Source organism: Bos indicus, chromosome 22 (assembly GCF_029378745.1).
Source record: "Bos indicus isolate NIAB-ARS_2022 breed Sahiwal x Tharparkar chromosome 22, NIAB-ARS_B.indTharparkar_mat_pri_1.0, whole genome shotgun sequence".
Classification (NCBI taxonomy): domain Eukaryota; kingdom Metazoa; phylum Chordata; class Mammalia; order Artiodactyla; family Bovidae; genus Bos; species Bos indicus.
In genome coordinates, this window is record NC_091781.1 from 12,539,948 (window position 1) to 12,554,806 (window position 14,859).

At 48.8% G+C, this 14,859-nt stretch overlaps 1 protein-coding gene across 4 annotated transcripts; it reads left to right on the top strand.

Moving 5' to 3' along the window:
• Positions 1 to 162: 162 nt before the first annotated feature.
• Positions 163 to 14,734, top strand: SLC25A38 (solute carrier family 25 member 38). 4 transcript variants are annotated; one of them, XM_070776104.1, is made up of 8 exons: positions 163 to 539; positions 7,760 to 7,780; positions 7,875 to 7,996; positions 8,589 to 8,673; positions 9,368 to 9,547; positions 9,807 to 9,981; positions 11,740 to 11,906; positions 13,884 to 14,021. In XM_070776104.1, the coding sequence occupies exons 1-8, from the start codon at positions 471 to 473 to the stop codon at positions 13,908 to 13,910; spliced, it is 846 nt and encodes a 281-aa protein (XP_070632205.1). In that variant the 5' UTR covers positions 163 to 470; the 3' UTR covers positions 13,911 to 14,021. The 4 variants fall into 4 exon arrangements, with proteins under 4 accessions (XP_070632205.1, XP_070632206.1, XP_070632203.1 ...); XM_070776102.1 differs by having other exon boundaries at positions 165 to 539; positions 13,911 to 14,734; XM_070776103.1 differs by lacking the exon at positions 7,760 to 7,780 and having other exon boundaries at positions 166 to 539; positions 13,911 to 14,734.
• Positions 14,735 to 14,859: the final 125 nt, after the last annotated feature.

The window sequence follows — 14,859 nt, forward strand, 5'->3', positions numbered from 1 at the left end:
GTGGCACCCGAAAGCATCCAGCACTGCAGACGTCCCTTGAAGCTCCGGGCGCAGGGAAGCCGCCGATCCTGCAGCCCCGGACGTCTCCACCAGGTGGCACTAAGGAGCACATCCTCGCCAGCCCGCGAAGCGCATCCAACCCCGGAAGCTAAATTCCGGCATTCTAGGTAGTTCTTCCGGCTTTCTTCACCCCTGGTGCACTCTACCATTCTCAAGTCCTGAAGCCCGTGACTGGGCAGGATGGGCCGGGGAGCAGAGCCGAAGAGTCTACGGCGCAAGTGAAAAGCGCCGCTCTGAGGTGGGGGTGGAAACGCAGGTCCCGACCGGCGTACACTGCAGAGTAGGCTCTGCCGTAGAAAGCGTCTCCCGGCTACCGCCGTCGCGTCGTCTTCCTCCAGGATCGCCAGGGCCGGGCCTGCACTCCTACCAACGGCACCCGGGGCCCAGTGTATTCACAGGCCTCCCCTCCAATGATTCAGAAGTCACGCCCGGCGCTGCTGCAGCATCAAGATGTCGGAGACCGGGTGGAAACGCTTATGGTAAACGGCAGGGAAGGGAAGGCAGGGATTCCGGCGTCGCAGGCTCGGGGAGGGGAATTCGGAAGGTTGCCGAGGGTCAGCGGCCCTTGGGGGGCCGCTTTTTGCACCCGGGGTGCGCTCATAACGGGTTGGGGACTTGGCGGCAGAGATGGGAGTTTGACTAAGGGATTAAAAGGAGGGTAGGGAGGAAGGAGAGGAGTGGCAGCGCAACTCTTGGACAGGCAAGCAAAGGCCTCATTTCTGTGCTAGTATCTGGGTAGAGGTAGGCGGGATTCGGAGAAGGCAATGGCACCCCACTCCAGTACTCTTGCCTGGAAAATCCCATGGATGGAGGAGCCTGGAAGGCTGCAGTCCATGGGGTCGCTGAGGGTCGGACACGACTGAGCGACTTCACTTTGACTTTTCACTTTCATACATTGGAGAAGGAAATGGCAACCCACTACAGTGTTCTTGTCTGGAGAATCCCAGGGACGGGGGAGCCTGGTGGGCTGCCGTCTCTGGGGTCGCACAGAGTCGGACACAACTGAAGTGACTTAGCAGCAGCAGCAGCGGGCGGGATTGCTGCGGCCTTGGGGGCCGTATGGGGAATGTCCTCCTGCGGCTGGGAACGACGTGCGAGAGCTATGGGAAGTTGCTTTGAGTTGTTTTCCTAGATTGAAAGATGAGAGGGCATCTGGGTAGATATTTGGACCGTTGCAAAGCCCGGCAATGAAGCTAAGCCTGAAATGCGATCCTTGCTCAAGCAAGGTAGATTAGGACCACACGGGACCGGCGGGCTGGGCCAGAGGGACTCGCTGGGAAACTGGTGTGGTTTGCATCGTCCCCCGCGTCTGGATTGGCTGCCGTGGCCGTCCGCGGACCTGCCATTGGTGGAGGCGGGGCTGGAAAGGCGGGCGGAGGAGGACTGTCTGGCCAAGTCGCTAATTAGACGTGGATGGAGGCGGGAATGCGGCTTCCTTTAGTTCGCGAGGGCCTGTGGCAAGCCGCTTTCTCCGGAGATAAAGGTTACGGTCCACCTGCCGCAGGCGCTGGGCGGGGTTGTGGGCACTTTTTCTTTTTTTAGTGTTTTGTTTTTGTTTTTAATCTTTAAAAAAGGCGGAGTCGGCCGTTTTAAGTTTACATGTTTAATCACGTGCTTACCGATTTTTTTCTGGGTCCTCCAGCTCTGACCTGGACATCTGATTAATTTTTTAGGATTTAATTTTGTCAAGGGAAATTGTTGTTTGTGGAACTTGTTTGCCAACTATTCAAGTGCTGTTTATTGCCTTTATGTATCTTTGTATTATTATTCGGTTGTTATCAGTATTTACTTTGAATAAATTTGGGCTACTTAGAAGAAAGTCAAGTGAGCCTTAAAGAATGTGCCATCCACTATGGATAATATCTTTCGAAAAGAAAAGTGTAAATTCTGTTTTTTAAAAACAATTTTGTTGCCTGTTTTTTTTTTTTTTTTAACTCGAGGTTAATCAATACTGCTGGTATATATTTAGCATCTGCTCTGTGGAGCCTGGTGGGCTGCCATCTATGGGGTCACACAGAGTCGGACACAACTGAAGTGACTTAGCAGCATCAGCAGTTATGGTACTAGACCTGGAAAGTTACAGTTAAAAAGGTTATGGGCTCTATGTATGGATGTATTCAACAAATATTTATTGAGTCAGTATAATGTCTAAGCAACGTACTATATGTTGAGTGTGCTCATTCGTGTCCAACTCTTTGCTACCCCATGGACTGTAGCCTGCCAGGCTCCTGTGTCCATGGAATTCTCCAGGCAGGAATACTGAAGTGGGTTGCCATTTCTTCCTCCACGGGTTCTTGTGACCCAGGGATCTAACCGGAGTCTCCTGTATTTCCTGCATTGGCAGGCAGATTATTTACCACTGAGCCACCTGGGAAGCCCAGGGGGGAGGGGTAGTTCCTGACAATACCTGTGAGAACACTGGGGAAGCAGCTCCAAAGAGAACTGCTTAGAAGTGGTAACTGCAGGTCAGTCCTACAGCCTTACTGGAGCAAAGGGCTGGAGGGTGCCTGGGGCGATCCCGCTGCCCAGGGATGGGGCCCGCAGGGCCCACTAAGCTTTATCGTGTGGGATTGTGGTCAAAGGAGAGCCACGTGCAGATTTCCTGTTAGATGATGTGATTCCTTCATTGTTGACTATTGAGCCCCTCATGCGGACCAGGCTCTGCAATCAGTCCAGAGGGGGACCACTGTGGGTTTGAACACCTAGCTCATAAGAGCACTGTGAGATTTTGAGGTGGTGCATATGGATGCCTCACCCCAGGCTGCTCAGTGGGCTTGGCACTGCTGAGGCTGGAGACTCACAGGGAGGTTACTTGGATCAGCGAGGGGCAGGCTGTGGGAGGAAAGAGGGGTCAGCGGCAGGAGTTGGTCGTGAAATGGTAGGTAGACCAAGGCGTCTTCCTCGTCTCCTGAATGTCCTGCTGGAACATCTCAGTGTGGACTGAAGGAGAGGCAGGCATGTGAAGAACTGTGGACTGAGTTTCCACCTGGGGATGTAGAGTTTGAGATGTCTGCAGGCCATCTGAGGGGAGATACGGGAGTGCGAGCTGAACTGGGCTGGAGACGTGGGCGTTGCCGGCATGTGCGTGTGAAGCGAGGTGTGGTGTGGGGATAAGGGTGCCCCGAGAGTTGGCAGCTACAGGGAGATAAGAGGAGCAGCGACATCTGTGCTGTGCGCTGGGGAAAGGAGGCTCAGAAGGGGACCCAGAAGAGGAGAGAGAAGCCAGAGAGGGGTGACCATCAGCAGGTGTTCCAAATGCACCGGAGAGGCCAGGTAAGAGAAGGGCACGAGAAAGGGGCCCTGGGCTGCTCGGGTCCTCGGTGAGGCAGCTTCAGTGAAGGGCCTTTAGCCGGATGGCAAACTGGGGGGACGTGAGGGGTGACTGGTGAAGAGGGGGTGGAGATGACGTGGCCTCAGGCTGGAAAGATGGGGGCTTTCAAGCTTGTTCCAGGCAAAGGAGTCAGCGGAAGTGAGGCTCAGTGTGCAGGCAGGAGGCCCTCGCTGCGAGCCCAAAGTCTCGGATGAGCCTGAGAAACAAAGCTCATGGGAGTGCAAGTTAGCAGGAGGAGCAGGACTCTGTGCACACAGCTGATGGAGCACAATGTGACTTGGCTGTGCTTACGGTCTGACCTTTGCTTAGAAAGCTATTTGAATGTGGCTGTAAGCGCCAGTATTTATTATCTGAACTTAGACCTTTAAGGAATTCCAGTTATTAGTTGATAATTGCTGGTTTGGTGGAACGTGGAATTACCTCTTTTCTCTGTGAAACAAAAAACACAGATTACAAACGTTTTGGTTCTAGGTAGGTAGTTATGTAATGTAGGTAACAAGCAACTTCATCTTAATAGCATTTTAGGATGACAGTATGCCATGTATTACAAAATAATCGTGCAAATGCCATTTAATGAGGAGAGAGAAGGTCTTTGGGTGGAGTTTGCCCAGTGTCTCCTATGGAAAAGAAGACTTTTCTCTCCTGCTTGGATTTTTAAAAGTGTGTTTGCACAACCATTTGAGTGTGTCTGGATTCCAGGGTATGCTGTGGGGCCCTGGAGTATGCTTGGGGAAAGTGCAGTTAGCCTACCAAGCAGTCCTGCCCTTCTGAATGCTGCCTGTAGATTAGCCAGCGTGCGTGACTCTCCCAGAACTGTGAAATTCCAGATGTTCAAGCTGGATTTAGAAAAGGCAGAGGAACCAGAGATCAAATTGCCAACATCCGTTGATTCATCAGAAAAGCAAGGGAGTTCCAGAAAAACATCTGCTTTATTGACTGTTTCAAAGCCTTTGACTGTGTGGATCACAACAAACTGTGGAAAATTCTGAAAGAGATGGGAATACCATTAGACTACCTTACCTGCCTCCTGAGAAGTCTGTATGCAGGTCAAAAGACGATAGTTAGAATCGGACATGGAACAGACTGGTTCCGAATTGGGAAAGGAGTATGTCAAGGCTGTATATTGTCACCCTGCTTATTCAACTTATATGTGTTAAATATAATTAAATAGAGCTCATTTACAAAGTAACCTCAAAAATATTACCCAGAGGCAAAGACATACCAAGACATATTTAGACAGATACAGTGCAAGATCTAGCTTCATTTTCAAAGTTTAGTCATGAATTAGATATTACAATATAAAATTTACTAGTTTATTAAAAAACAGTTGAAATAAAAATTTTAAAGGCTTTTCCCCCTTTTCCCTCAGTTTCAGGAGTTAGAGGTGGTCTAGATAAGTGTTCCTGAGAGCCCTGGTCTCAAGGCACAGGGAAAGAATATCAAGTTCTAACAAAACGGTGGCAGGTCTAAACCAAATGGTGGCCAGACAAAGCAAAATGGCCATAAAAAATCACAACACAGAACACACAGTTAAAACATACACATGTAAACCTGGCAGTCCTCATCAGACACTCCCTTAAATACAAGAATACAGTCTCTCAGAAAACCTCCTATAGAGGCACAGAACTTCACATCCAAGTACTAAGAGAGTAAAGGAAAATATCTCAGGTCTTCAAAGATTTCAAAGGGAGGAAAAGGAGCCAGGTTGAAAGAACGGGGAGGAGGCGGGAGAAGGGGGCAAAAGGGGTGGCTTTACAGACATCTCCTGCCACCTGCAGATACCCAGGCATTATGGGACTTTACCCTGGGCCTCCAGAGAAGGGAGGACTGGAACTCGGCCCTACCAGAAATAATTCGAGTTTTCTGCCAAGAGGAGGTGATCTGTCTCCAATCCTCAGCTTAGGCTGAGGCCCTTCGACCAGATTCCTGTGTCCAGGACTGGGGGACTAGAAAAACAGGGAAGGATAGGAAGGGTTAAGGAGAGGGAAGAGAGAGGGAAGGGGAGAGAGGTCAGTAAAGTCTCTTGTTCCTTACCGGTTGGGGAAATTTGGCCAGTTGTCAGCATCAGGAGGAGACTGGGGACAGAAGGGTTCCAGTTGCGGCCACTAGGTCTGGTCCACTGGCAGGCAAGCTGGCCCCTGAGTACCCCCAGTGGTCAGGATGTCAGTCTCAGTGAAGAAGAGTCCCCACCAGAGTCGCCATTTGTTGCAGGAAAGGGGACCCCTTCCAGGGCCCGAAATTGGGCTCTTGTCTAGCACTTGGAAATGAATTGTCGGAGGAGACACATGTGCTGACAAAGCAAGAGATTTTATTGGGAAAGGGCACCCGGGTGGAGAGCAGTAGGCTAAGGGAACCCAGGAGAACTGCTCTGCCGCATGGCTCGCAGTCTCGGGTTTTATGGTGGTGGGATTAGTTTCCAGGTGGTCTTTGGCCAATCACTCTGATTCAGAGTCTTTCCTGGTGGTGCACGCATCGCCTAGCCAAGGTGGATGCTAGGTAGTGAGCCAAGGTAGTGAGAGGGATTCTGGGAAGTGGACGGACACGTGGTGTCTCCTTTCAACCTTTCCCGAACTCTTCCGGTTGGTGGTGGCTTATTAGTTTCATATTCCTTATCAGGATCTCCTGTCATAAAACAGCTCATGCAAATGGTTACTAAAGGGCCTGGCCAGGGTGGGCGGTTTCAGTCAGTGTGCTTCCCCTAACATATGCAGAGTACATCATATGAAATGCCAGGCTGGATGAAGCACAAGCTGGAATCAAGATTGCTGGGAGAAATATCAGTAACCTCAGAAATGCAGAAGACACCACCCTTATGGCAGAAAGTGAAGAAAAACAAAAGAGCCTCTTGATGAAAGTGAAAGAGGAGAGTGAAAAAGCTGGCTTAAAATTCAGCATTCAAAAAAGTGAAGATCGTGGCATCCGGTCTCATCACTTCATAGCAAATAGATGGGGAAACAATGGAAACAGTGACACTTGCTCCTTGGAAGAAAAGCTCTGACCAACCTAGACAGCATATTAAAAAACAGAGACATTACTTCGCCAACAAAGATTTGTCTAGTCAAAGCTATAGTTTTTCCAGTGGTCATGTATGGATATGAGAGTTGGACTATAAAGAAAGCTGAGCGAAGAATCGACGCTTTTGAACTGTGCTGTTGGAGAAGACTCTTGAGAGTCCCTTAGACTGTAAGGAGATCCAACCAGTCCATCCTAAAGGAAATCAGTCCTGAATATTCCTTGGAAGGACTGATGGTGAAAGTGAAGCTCCAATACTTTGACCACCTGATGTGAAGAACTGACTCATGCTGGGAAAGATTGAAGGCAGGAGGAGAAGGGGACGGCAGAGGATGACATGGTTGGATGGTATCACCGACTCAATGGAAGTGAATTTGAGCACGCTCTGAGAGTTGGTGATGGACAAGGAAGCCTGGCATGCTGCAGTCCATGAATCCGCAAAGAGTTGGACACGACTGAGCAACTGAACTGAACTGTGACTGTCCCAGTATATAGGACGGCCAGCAAACCCAGGAGTGGCTGCCGGCCTGTGGTGCACCTGCGGTCTGCTTCGGTCCCAGTGAGATGAATGGGTGTACGACAGGGGGAAAGTTTTAGATTAAGGAAATGCATGACTTTTACAGGAAGTGGCACATACATGTCACAGTGCATCAGCTCACTTACGGTTTCACTTCCTTTGTCTTACTCCTGTAAACAATCTACCGGTTCCACAACCCAGGGAACCTGAAACCAGCAGTCCAGGGTTAAAACACACTGCTCATTTTGCTTTTGTCACGAGAAGAAGTTGGCCAGTAACTTATGTTGAGGACAAATTAGGGAGTTGTGGTCAGTGGCATAATTCACAGATGGAAATAACCATGTTGCTCAGTAGGAGAGAAGTTATCCATAATTTTTTTATACTTTATTATTAAATTTTGGTTGTGCAGGTCTTTGTTGCTGCGCTGGGGACTCTTCTGTAGTTGCAGCAAGCGGAGGCCATCTCCAGTTGTGGTGCAAAGGCTTCTCACTGCCATGGGTTCTCTCTAGGGCGCTTGGGCTTCAGCAGTTGCAGCACATGGGCTCAGTAGTTGGTTCCTGGGCTCTAGAGCACAGGCTCAATAGTTGTGGCGCATGGGCTTACTTGCTCCTAGGGATCTGGGATCTACCAGGGTCAGGGATTGAATGCATGTCTCCTGCATTGGCAGGCAGATTCTTTACCACTGAGCCACCAGGGAAGCCCTATCCATAATTTTCAATTATCAGTGGTTACTAAAGTTGTTATCAGTAAGACAAGAGAGCTACTTCTTGGAGTGTACAATGTTCTCAACAACATTCTAACACTGTTCATCCCTGACTACATTTTGCCCTTCTCTGAAGTCAGAAGCTGGGCACCGCCAGGTGAGTTTCTAAGAAATCCTTAGAAGAACTGACTGGTCCAGGTGTGGTGAATGGTGGGACACAGCTGACGACACCGTGTTCTCTTGCCCTGCAGTTGCAGCCAGTCATCAAAGCTTTCTTGTGTGGCTCCATCAGTGGGACCTGCTCTACCCTCCTCTTCCAACCCCTGGATCTCCTCAAAACCCGCCTGCAGACCCTTCAGCCCTCGGCCCGTGGGTAAGGCCTGCTGCCCACCCCCCCACCCCCATTTCACTGAGGAGCTGGTTTCAGCGGGAGCATCTGTGTTCAGTCAACTTCCATTCTGTGGGATGATCAAAGAGAAACACAGATCAGGCCCAGCTCTCCTGTGTTTTGTGTATACTGTTTTATTTGACGTTTCTCTTAATTAAACGGGGTCCTTCGCTCAGCTGCCCCCTGGCATCTGCCTTGGTGACATTTGCATTCTACTGTGCTGGTCTGTAATGTCATGACTGTGCTGCCTGGCGCAAGCAGGGGCTGGTTTTCTGGAAATAAGGGAAGTATTGAGTGCCTCTTGTGAGCCCCCTTATTGGGCTCAGCACTGTGGGAAGTGTGTGAAATGTAGGGAAAATGAGTAGTTATCCCATTGCTTGCAGCCTGAATGAACAAAGAATCACGGACCTGCCACACTGAATGTGTAGGAACTTAGAGTAACTCCCAGATGCCTAGCAGAGACCGTGAAGTGTTGTAGAAAGAGGCCATACAGAGAAGTCTTTGAGCGGGGAGTCCTTTCACAAGGACGTAGTCTCAGTGATCTTTCCTTCCTTCCCTCTACCTTGTCTGCCTTCAGGTCCAGACGTGTTGGCATGTTGGCTCTGCTCCTGAATGTGGTTCGCACGGAGAGTCCGTTGGGCCTCTGGAAAGGGATGTCTCCCGTAAGCTGCCTTTTGGGTCTTGCACCACTTACTTTACTCACCAGCCATTTCTCATCCACCTCACACATCCTCGCTTTTAAGAGTACATGAGGGTTGGAGGCTGTGAGCAGGCCTCTGTTGTCTCCCTGCCCGTCACTCTCCCTGGCTTCCGCTTGAGGGCCCTGGGGGCCGTTGCCTGTGTGTGCCCTGGGCACGGCTTCTTAGCAGCATCAAGTCCTAGAGCAGAGGCAGCCGGCGCCCACGGTGAGCAGGTCCTCCCCCCACTCCCCGCCCCTTCCTCCCGTGCCTCCTACCTGCATTTCCCTACCTAGAAGACTTTCTGGCCTTCAGAAGTCATTTTGCTGGAAAAGCCGGGGAATTCATGCTCACCCCAACCTCAAAGCAGCTCTTAACCAGTGAAAGACAAGACCTGAGGTTTAGAAGCCCCCTTCCCTCCTCAGGCGGCAGGGTAACTGAGACACGTCCATGCTGATTCCCAGAGTTCCCCGGAGGGATTCCATTGCCCACGGTGAACACTGATGAGACGACATGCCCTTTATTGGCCACCTTCTGTCCCGTCTCATGTGTCCATTCTCCCATTGGTGTTCCCTCCACACCTTAAGTCAACTTCTCTCATGCCAATTCTGGGTCTCCTTTGGGGACCTCCACCCGTGGTGGTCTTTGATCCCTGTCCTTCCTCCGACTCTTCCTGCAGTCCATCGTGAGGTGTGTCCCAGGCGTTGGCATCTACTTTGGCACCCTCTACTCTCTGAAGCAGTACTTCCTGCGGGGCCATCCCCCCACCGCCCTGGAGTCCATCATACTGGGGGCGGGCTCCCGCTCCGTTGCAGGGGTCTGCATGTCACCCATCACTGTGATCAAGACACGGTACGAGGTGAGTTGGACAGCCTCAGAGCCTGGGAGAGGGCAAACAGGGGCACTGGACTCTTGCGTCAAGTGGCCACTGATGCCACCTCCTGAGTTATAACCCAACACAGAGGTCAGTGTGGAGGGAGAACCCATCTGTGTAGTCAGGCCAAGCACGTGGGAACCAGAGCCCCCAGGGCCCCGGCTGTGCAGCCTGAAAATGGCTTGGTTCAGTGCGCAGCCCCAGGGCCACCGAGGCAGCCACGGGTTCTGTGCTTCCTTCACAGAGTGGGCGGTATGGCTACGAGAGCGTCTACGCCGCCTTGAGGAGCATCTGTCACAGCGAGGGGTTCCGGGGCCTCTTCAGTGGCCTGACAGCAACACTGCTTCGTGACGCTCCCTTTTCCGGAATCTACCTGATGTTTTATAGCCAGACCAAAAACGTTGTGCTTCACCGTACAGGTAAGGGAAGGCGTGGTGGGAAGAGAGATCTCTCAAGGGATCACATCCTCTGCTTTCTCTGAGATAGACTATTTGTTGTTCTTAGCAGCTCTGGATTCTTAGCCTAGTTTTAAAAACTGAGGCATATCTGCACTGTGTCAGGCGTGGGGCCCTGTGCTGGGATGCAGTTACAGTCCCTGCCCTTTTGAGTTTATAGCTTCTTAAGGAAGAGTACTGATAGTATGTAATTCCTGAGTCGGGGGTGGGGGTGGAGTAAATCACGTTCTGCATAGGCCATGCAACAATACTTCCCACATTGGCCTGATCTTCAGATTTCTGGGTCCTATCCAAGGAATCTTAAATCAGAAGCTTTGGGGTAAGAACTGGGAAACTGTATTTTTCAAGAAGCACTTATGATTCTTAACAGACAAATTTGGGAAACCTAGTGGGTTCAGAGCTAGAAGAAAAATTTTATTTTCATTTACCTGGTATGCTCTCAGTTAACGATGAGAGCCCTCTGGATGGAGAGAAGGCTGCCAAACCTCCCGCATTCTAGCAGGCCCACCCTACTAGTAAGCTCGTGTTGCAAGACTTGGGCAAAGTAAACAGTCAGTAAATGTCCACCCAGGCAGAGTCACACACTGATAGGAACACAGTGTTCGGTCAGGTGTCTGTGGATAATCTGAGCAGGAATTGCAACCGAGGTCATTTAATTGGGAAGGCTAGAATGCCGCCCTCATGACAATGTTGTCAGTAGGGGTGCTTTAGGAGACTTGCTGCTTCGCCCCAAGTACCAGGAGTTGTGACATTGCGGGTCACAGCCTTACTTTGCAGTAGAAGGTTAAGGCAATAAGGGAGCTTGGATATATGTTTTTAACTTCTTCATTCATCCTAAAAAAAATGTTTTTAATTTGGTATTTAGAAATCATTCTATACTTAACAAAAAAGCCACAAGAATAGTACATGCAACTCCATAGCCCTGTATTATTCTCTTTCTCTATGTAATTATTTTCTCCAAACCATTTAGGAGGAAGTTGCAGGCATGATGCAACTCTTTACTCTTAAATACATCAGTGTGCATTTCCTGAGAATAAAAGCATTCTTAATAACCATCTTATATTTAGGGAATTTTACACAGATAGACTTCTTGTGTCTGTCGTCCAATCTATAGTCTTAATTTCTCCAGTTTTTCCAATAATGTATTTTGTGGCCATTTTTATTTATTTATTGTTTTCAAGTGTATAAGCCAATTATATAACCTCAGCCTGGGTTTATCTGATGATTCTTTGCAACTAGACTCATTTATACGCTACCTTTTCCGCAAAAGAAGCATATAACAGGTTGTGTCTTCATTGTGTGATGTCAGGAAGCTCATGTCAGCTTTTGACCCGTGGTGGGTGATGTTAACTCTTTATCGCTTGGATAAAAAGAACGTCTCCAGTGAAAACTCAGTTGTTTGTTCTTTTGTCATTTCTAAGTATCTTTGCGGGACGATACTTTGAATCTATGTAAAACGTCCTGTTATTTCACCCATGTATTTTAGCGTCAGTCAATGACTTTTGCCAGAATTAATTACTATGCTGATGATTGTAAAAAGGTAAACTTTTAGTTCCATTTTTTCTGTTTACATTGATTAGTGTAGACTTTGAATTCCTAGCTTTGTTTGAATATCCACACCCTTCTGGCTTTCAGGAAGAATTAGTGGCAACTTGGCACTGATATTTATCTGGTAGATATGAGATTTATTTATAACCAAAGGTTGCCTTTGTCCTCTTTCAGACCAGCTGGATGCAGTCCTTGTTCCTCTTGTGAATTTCAGCTGTGGGATATTTGCTGGGATTCTGGCCTCGCTGGTAACTCAACCTGCAGATGTGATCAAAACTCACATGCAGCTCTTCCCAATGAAATTTCGGTGGATTGGCCAGTCAGTTACGCTCATTTTCAAAGTAAGGCTTTAGGGAATTCCCAGTGGTCTAGTGGTTAGGACTCCGCACTTTTACTGCAGGGGACATGGGTTTGATCCCTGGTCAGTGAACTAAGGTCTCCCATGCCTTGTGGCACAACCAAAAAAAAAAAAAAAATGAGGCTTTAGAATACATATTGGTTCATGTTGTTGTGGTTAAAGCTCTCTCTCTCTCTCTAAGGCAGTAGCTCTGTCCTTTACTGGTAGATCACCTGGGGAGCTTTTAAAACTCCCCATTCCCAGAGCATAACCTGAGCTCATCATATTAGAGTCTCTGGAAGACATGAAACCCTGGCATCACTCCAGTACTCTTGCCTGGAAAATCCCATGGATGGAGGAGCCTAGTAGGCTGCAGTCCATAGGGTCGCTAAGAGTCGGACACAACTGAGCGACTTCACTTTCACTTTTCACTTTCATGCATTGGAGAAGGAAATGGCAACCCACTCCAGTGTTCTTGCCTGGAGAATCCCAGGGACGGCGGAGCCTGGTGGGCTACCGTCTGTGGGGTCGCACAGAGTCAGACATGACTGAAGTGACTTAACAGTGATTCCAATGTGTTGCCAAGGTTGAGAATCACTGCTGAAAAACTGGTTGTGGGGGGTCTTTTTGTTTTTTGGGTTTTGTTTAGGGAGGGGGCCCAACATTAGGACAGCCTGTGATATTTGTTAAATGTGCATATTGTTGGGCTCTACCCCAGACCTCCTGAGTCAGGAGTTTTGGGAGGACTCATTAACCTAATCAAGGACCTGCTGCTGCTGCTAAGTTGCTTCAGTCATGTCCAACTCTGTGCGACCCCATAGACGGCAGCCCACCAGGCTCCTCCATCCCTCGGATTCTCTAGGCAAGAACACTGGAGTGGGTTGCCATTTCCTTTTCCGATGCATGCATGCATGCTAAGTCACTTCAGTCATGTCCGACTCTGTGCGACCCCATGGACAGAAGCCCACCAGGCTCCTCTGTCCACGGGATTATCTAGGCAAGAATACTGGAGTGGGTTGCCATTTCCTTCTCTGAATCAAGGACCTAGGAGGAAATGTAGTCAGAAAAAAACCACAGGCACATTGTTTTGTTTCTAGGAGTTTGTGCTAATACAAATGTACAGATGTATTGAAGATAAAAAGTAAAGTAGATGTCAAGTACATTAAAATGCTATTTAAAAGCCACTGAGTTGGTCCTTTGGGAACATGTTCTATTAAAAGATATTCTCTTTCAAGGTAAATCTGTCACCTAGATCTTTAGATTTTTCTGTACTTCTCAGTTTTTCCTCATAGCAGAGGAAACATGTTAGCATCTGCCAGCACTTATCTGTCTTACCCTAGATAGAAGCAGATGTTTGTGAATCTGATCATATTTCTCACACTGCATAGGTTGCTTGCTTTCTTATTTCTGATACCTGAAGCTATAAAGTTTGAAAATAGAGTCTCCATATATCTTCCATGTGAAAATGGAAGGAATGATAACAGTAGGAAAGAACAATCCAGATGATACAGGTGTTTGTCTTTAATTCTTATTTAGGGCCACCAAGAACATCTAGCGAGTTTAAAAAAATAAAAAATAAAAAGGGTTCTCCCTCCAGGCAGACGGATTGCCAAGAAGGTACCTTTTCCTTCAGCCTAGAGTTGGGGCCCAGGGCTCGGCAGAGAGACTTTGGTGTGCATTTCAGCTGCTGCTCGGGGACTCCTGGCTCCTGTGTACTGTACAGGTTGCACACTATATAGAGTAAGCCTCCAGAAGATTTTCATCTGAGAAATAAAGTCCCCTGGATAGAGCTCACCTAAAACATATAAAGCTTAGCAACAAAGCCAAATTTTTTTTTTTAGTTCGTCCCTTTGGACCCAGTATTCATAGTTTTAATGATATTTGTAAAAGTCTATAAAGTAAGGCTTAAAAAGGGAATAACGCAGAGGGACATCCTCTCTCTCATGGCAGGTGTGTAACTGTATTGCTGCTTTAATTCCAGCGTTTGGGCTTCCATTTTCCCTCCTAGGACTATGGGCTGCGTGGCTTCTTCCAAGGCAGTGTCCCCCGGGCCCTCCGCAGAACTCTGATGGCAGCCATGGCATGGACAGTCTACGAAGAGATGATGGCCAAGATGGGCCTGAAGTCCTGACCCAGCGGGGACCGGGCAAAGACGGGACCTGTTGTCCGGCTTGGTTTCTGCCAAGGGCCGCTTCATCTCACCATGCTGGAGTCAGATGAAGTCCTAGCAGGAGAGCCTGGCAGACACATCGCCTTCAGTTACTCAGTTCAAGAAGAGAATAGGTGGGCCCAACTCAAATAGGTGGGCCGGACTTAAGCCTTCTGAACCTCCCAGAAGAGGAGTCCCTGATAGAGCACGGTGGGGAGTCAGGAAAAGGGTCTGCATACCCTACAAGGCCATGTGAAAGGGCATTTCCAGAGAGAGTGCTGTCGGTGGTCCCGCTCAGCCATCCACCACACCATGCCACCTCCTTGGATCTGCTCTTGGGCAAGAAATCGCAACGCTAGAGATGCTGTGAGCTGTCCCTAGTGTCTGAGGAGTTCCAGCAGCGAGACTGGATCTGCCGAGCGAGGAGTCACACTCAACAGGCTGAAGTCTCCCTCTGAGGTGATGTTAGGATGAAGAGAAGAGATGTCATGACTTAACTGATTCCTTGTTAATTTCTAAGAGGCTCCAGGGAAGCAGGGAAGGGAAGTAGCTTCCTAGCCTCTAAGTGTCCACGTGTATTTTTTGGTCTCGGCCCCTGCACGGTTTCAGCTCCCAAGCTGATCTGGCATTTTTGTGCAGCTAAAGTTGGGATAAATAAAGTGAAGCACTTTATCATTGGAAAACCTCAAGTGCCATGAGTCCATCCTACAGTAACAGAATAAGGTGGCTGACACTTGATCTGTATAGGTCCTGAAGCTTAAAATTGTTTAAAATAGCTTTATTTTATATGTTATATGATCTGCCCCCA

Excerpts from the sequence above, each read along its gene's own strand:
- SLC25A38 (XM_070776102.1), top strand. The coding sequence starts at position 471 with ATGATTCAGAAGTCACGCCCGGCGCTGCTGCAGCATCAAGATGTCGGA. Across the intron at positions 7,997-8,588 it reads CTTCAGCCCTCGGCCCGTGG|GTCCAGACGTGTTGGCATGT; the intron begins GTAAGGCCTGCT and ends GTCTGCCTTCAG. Across the intron at positions 8,674-9,367 it reads TCTGGAAAGGGATGTCTCCC|TCCATCGTGAGGTGTGTCCC; the intron begins GTAAGCTGCCTT and ends CTCTTCCTGCAG.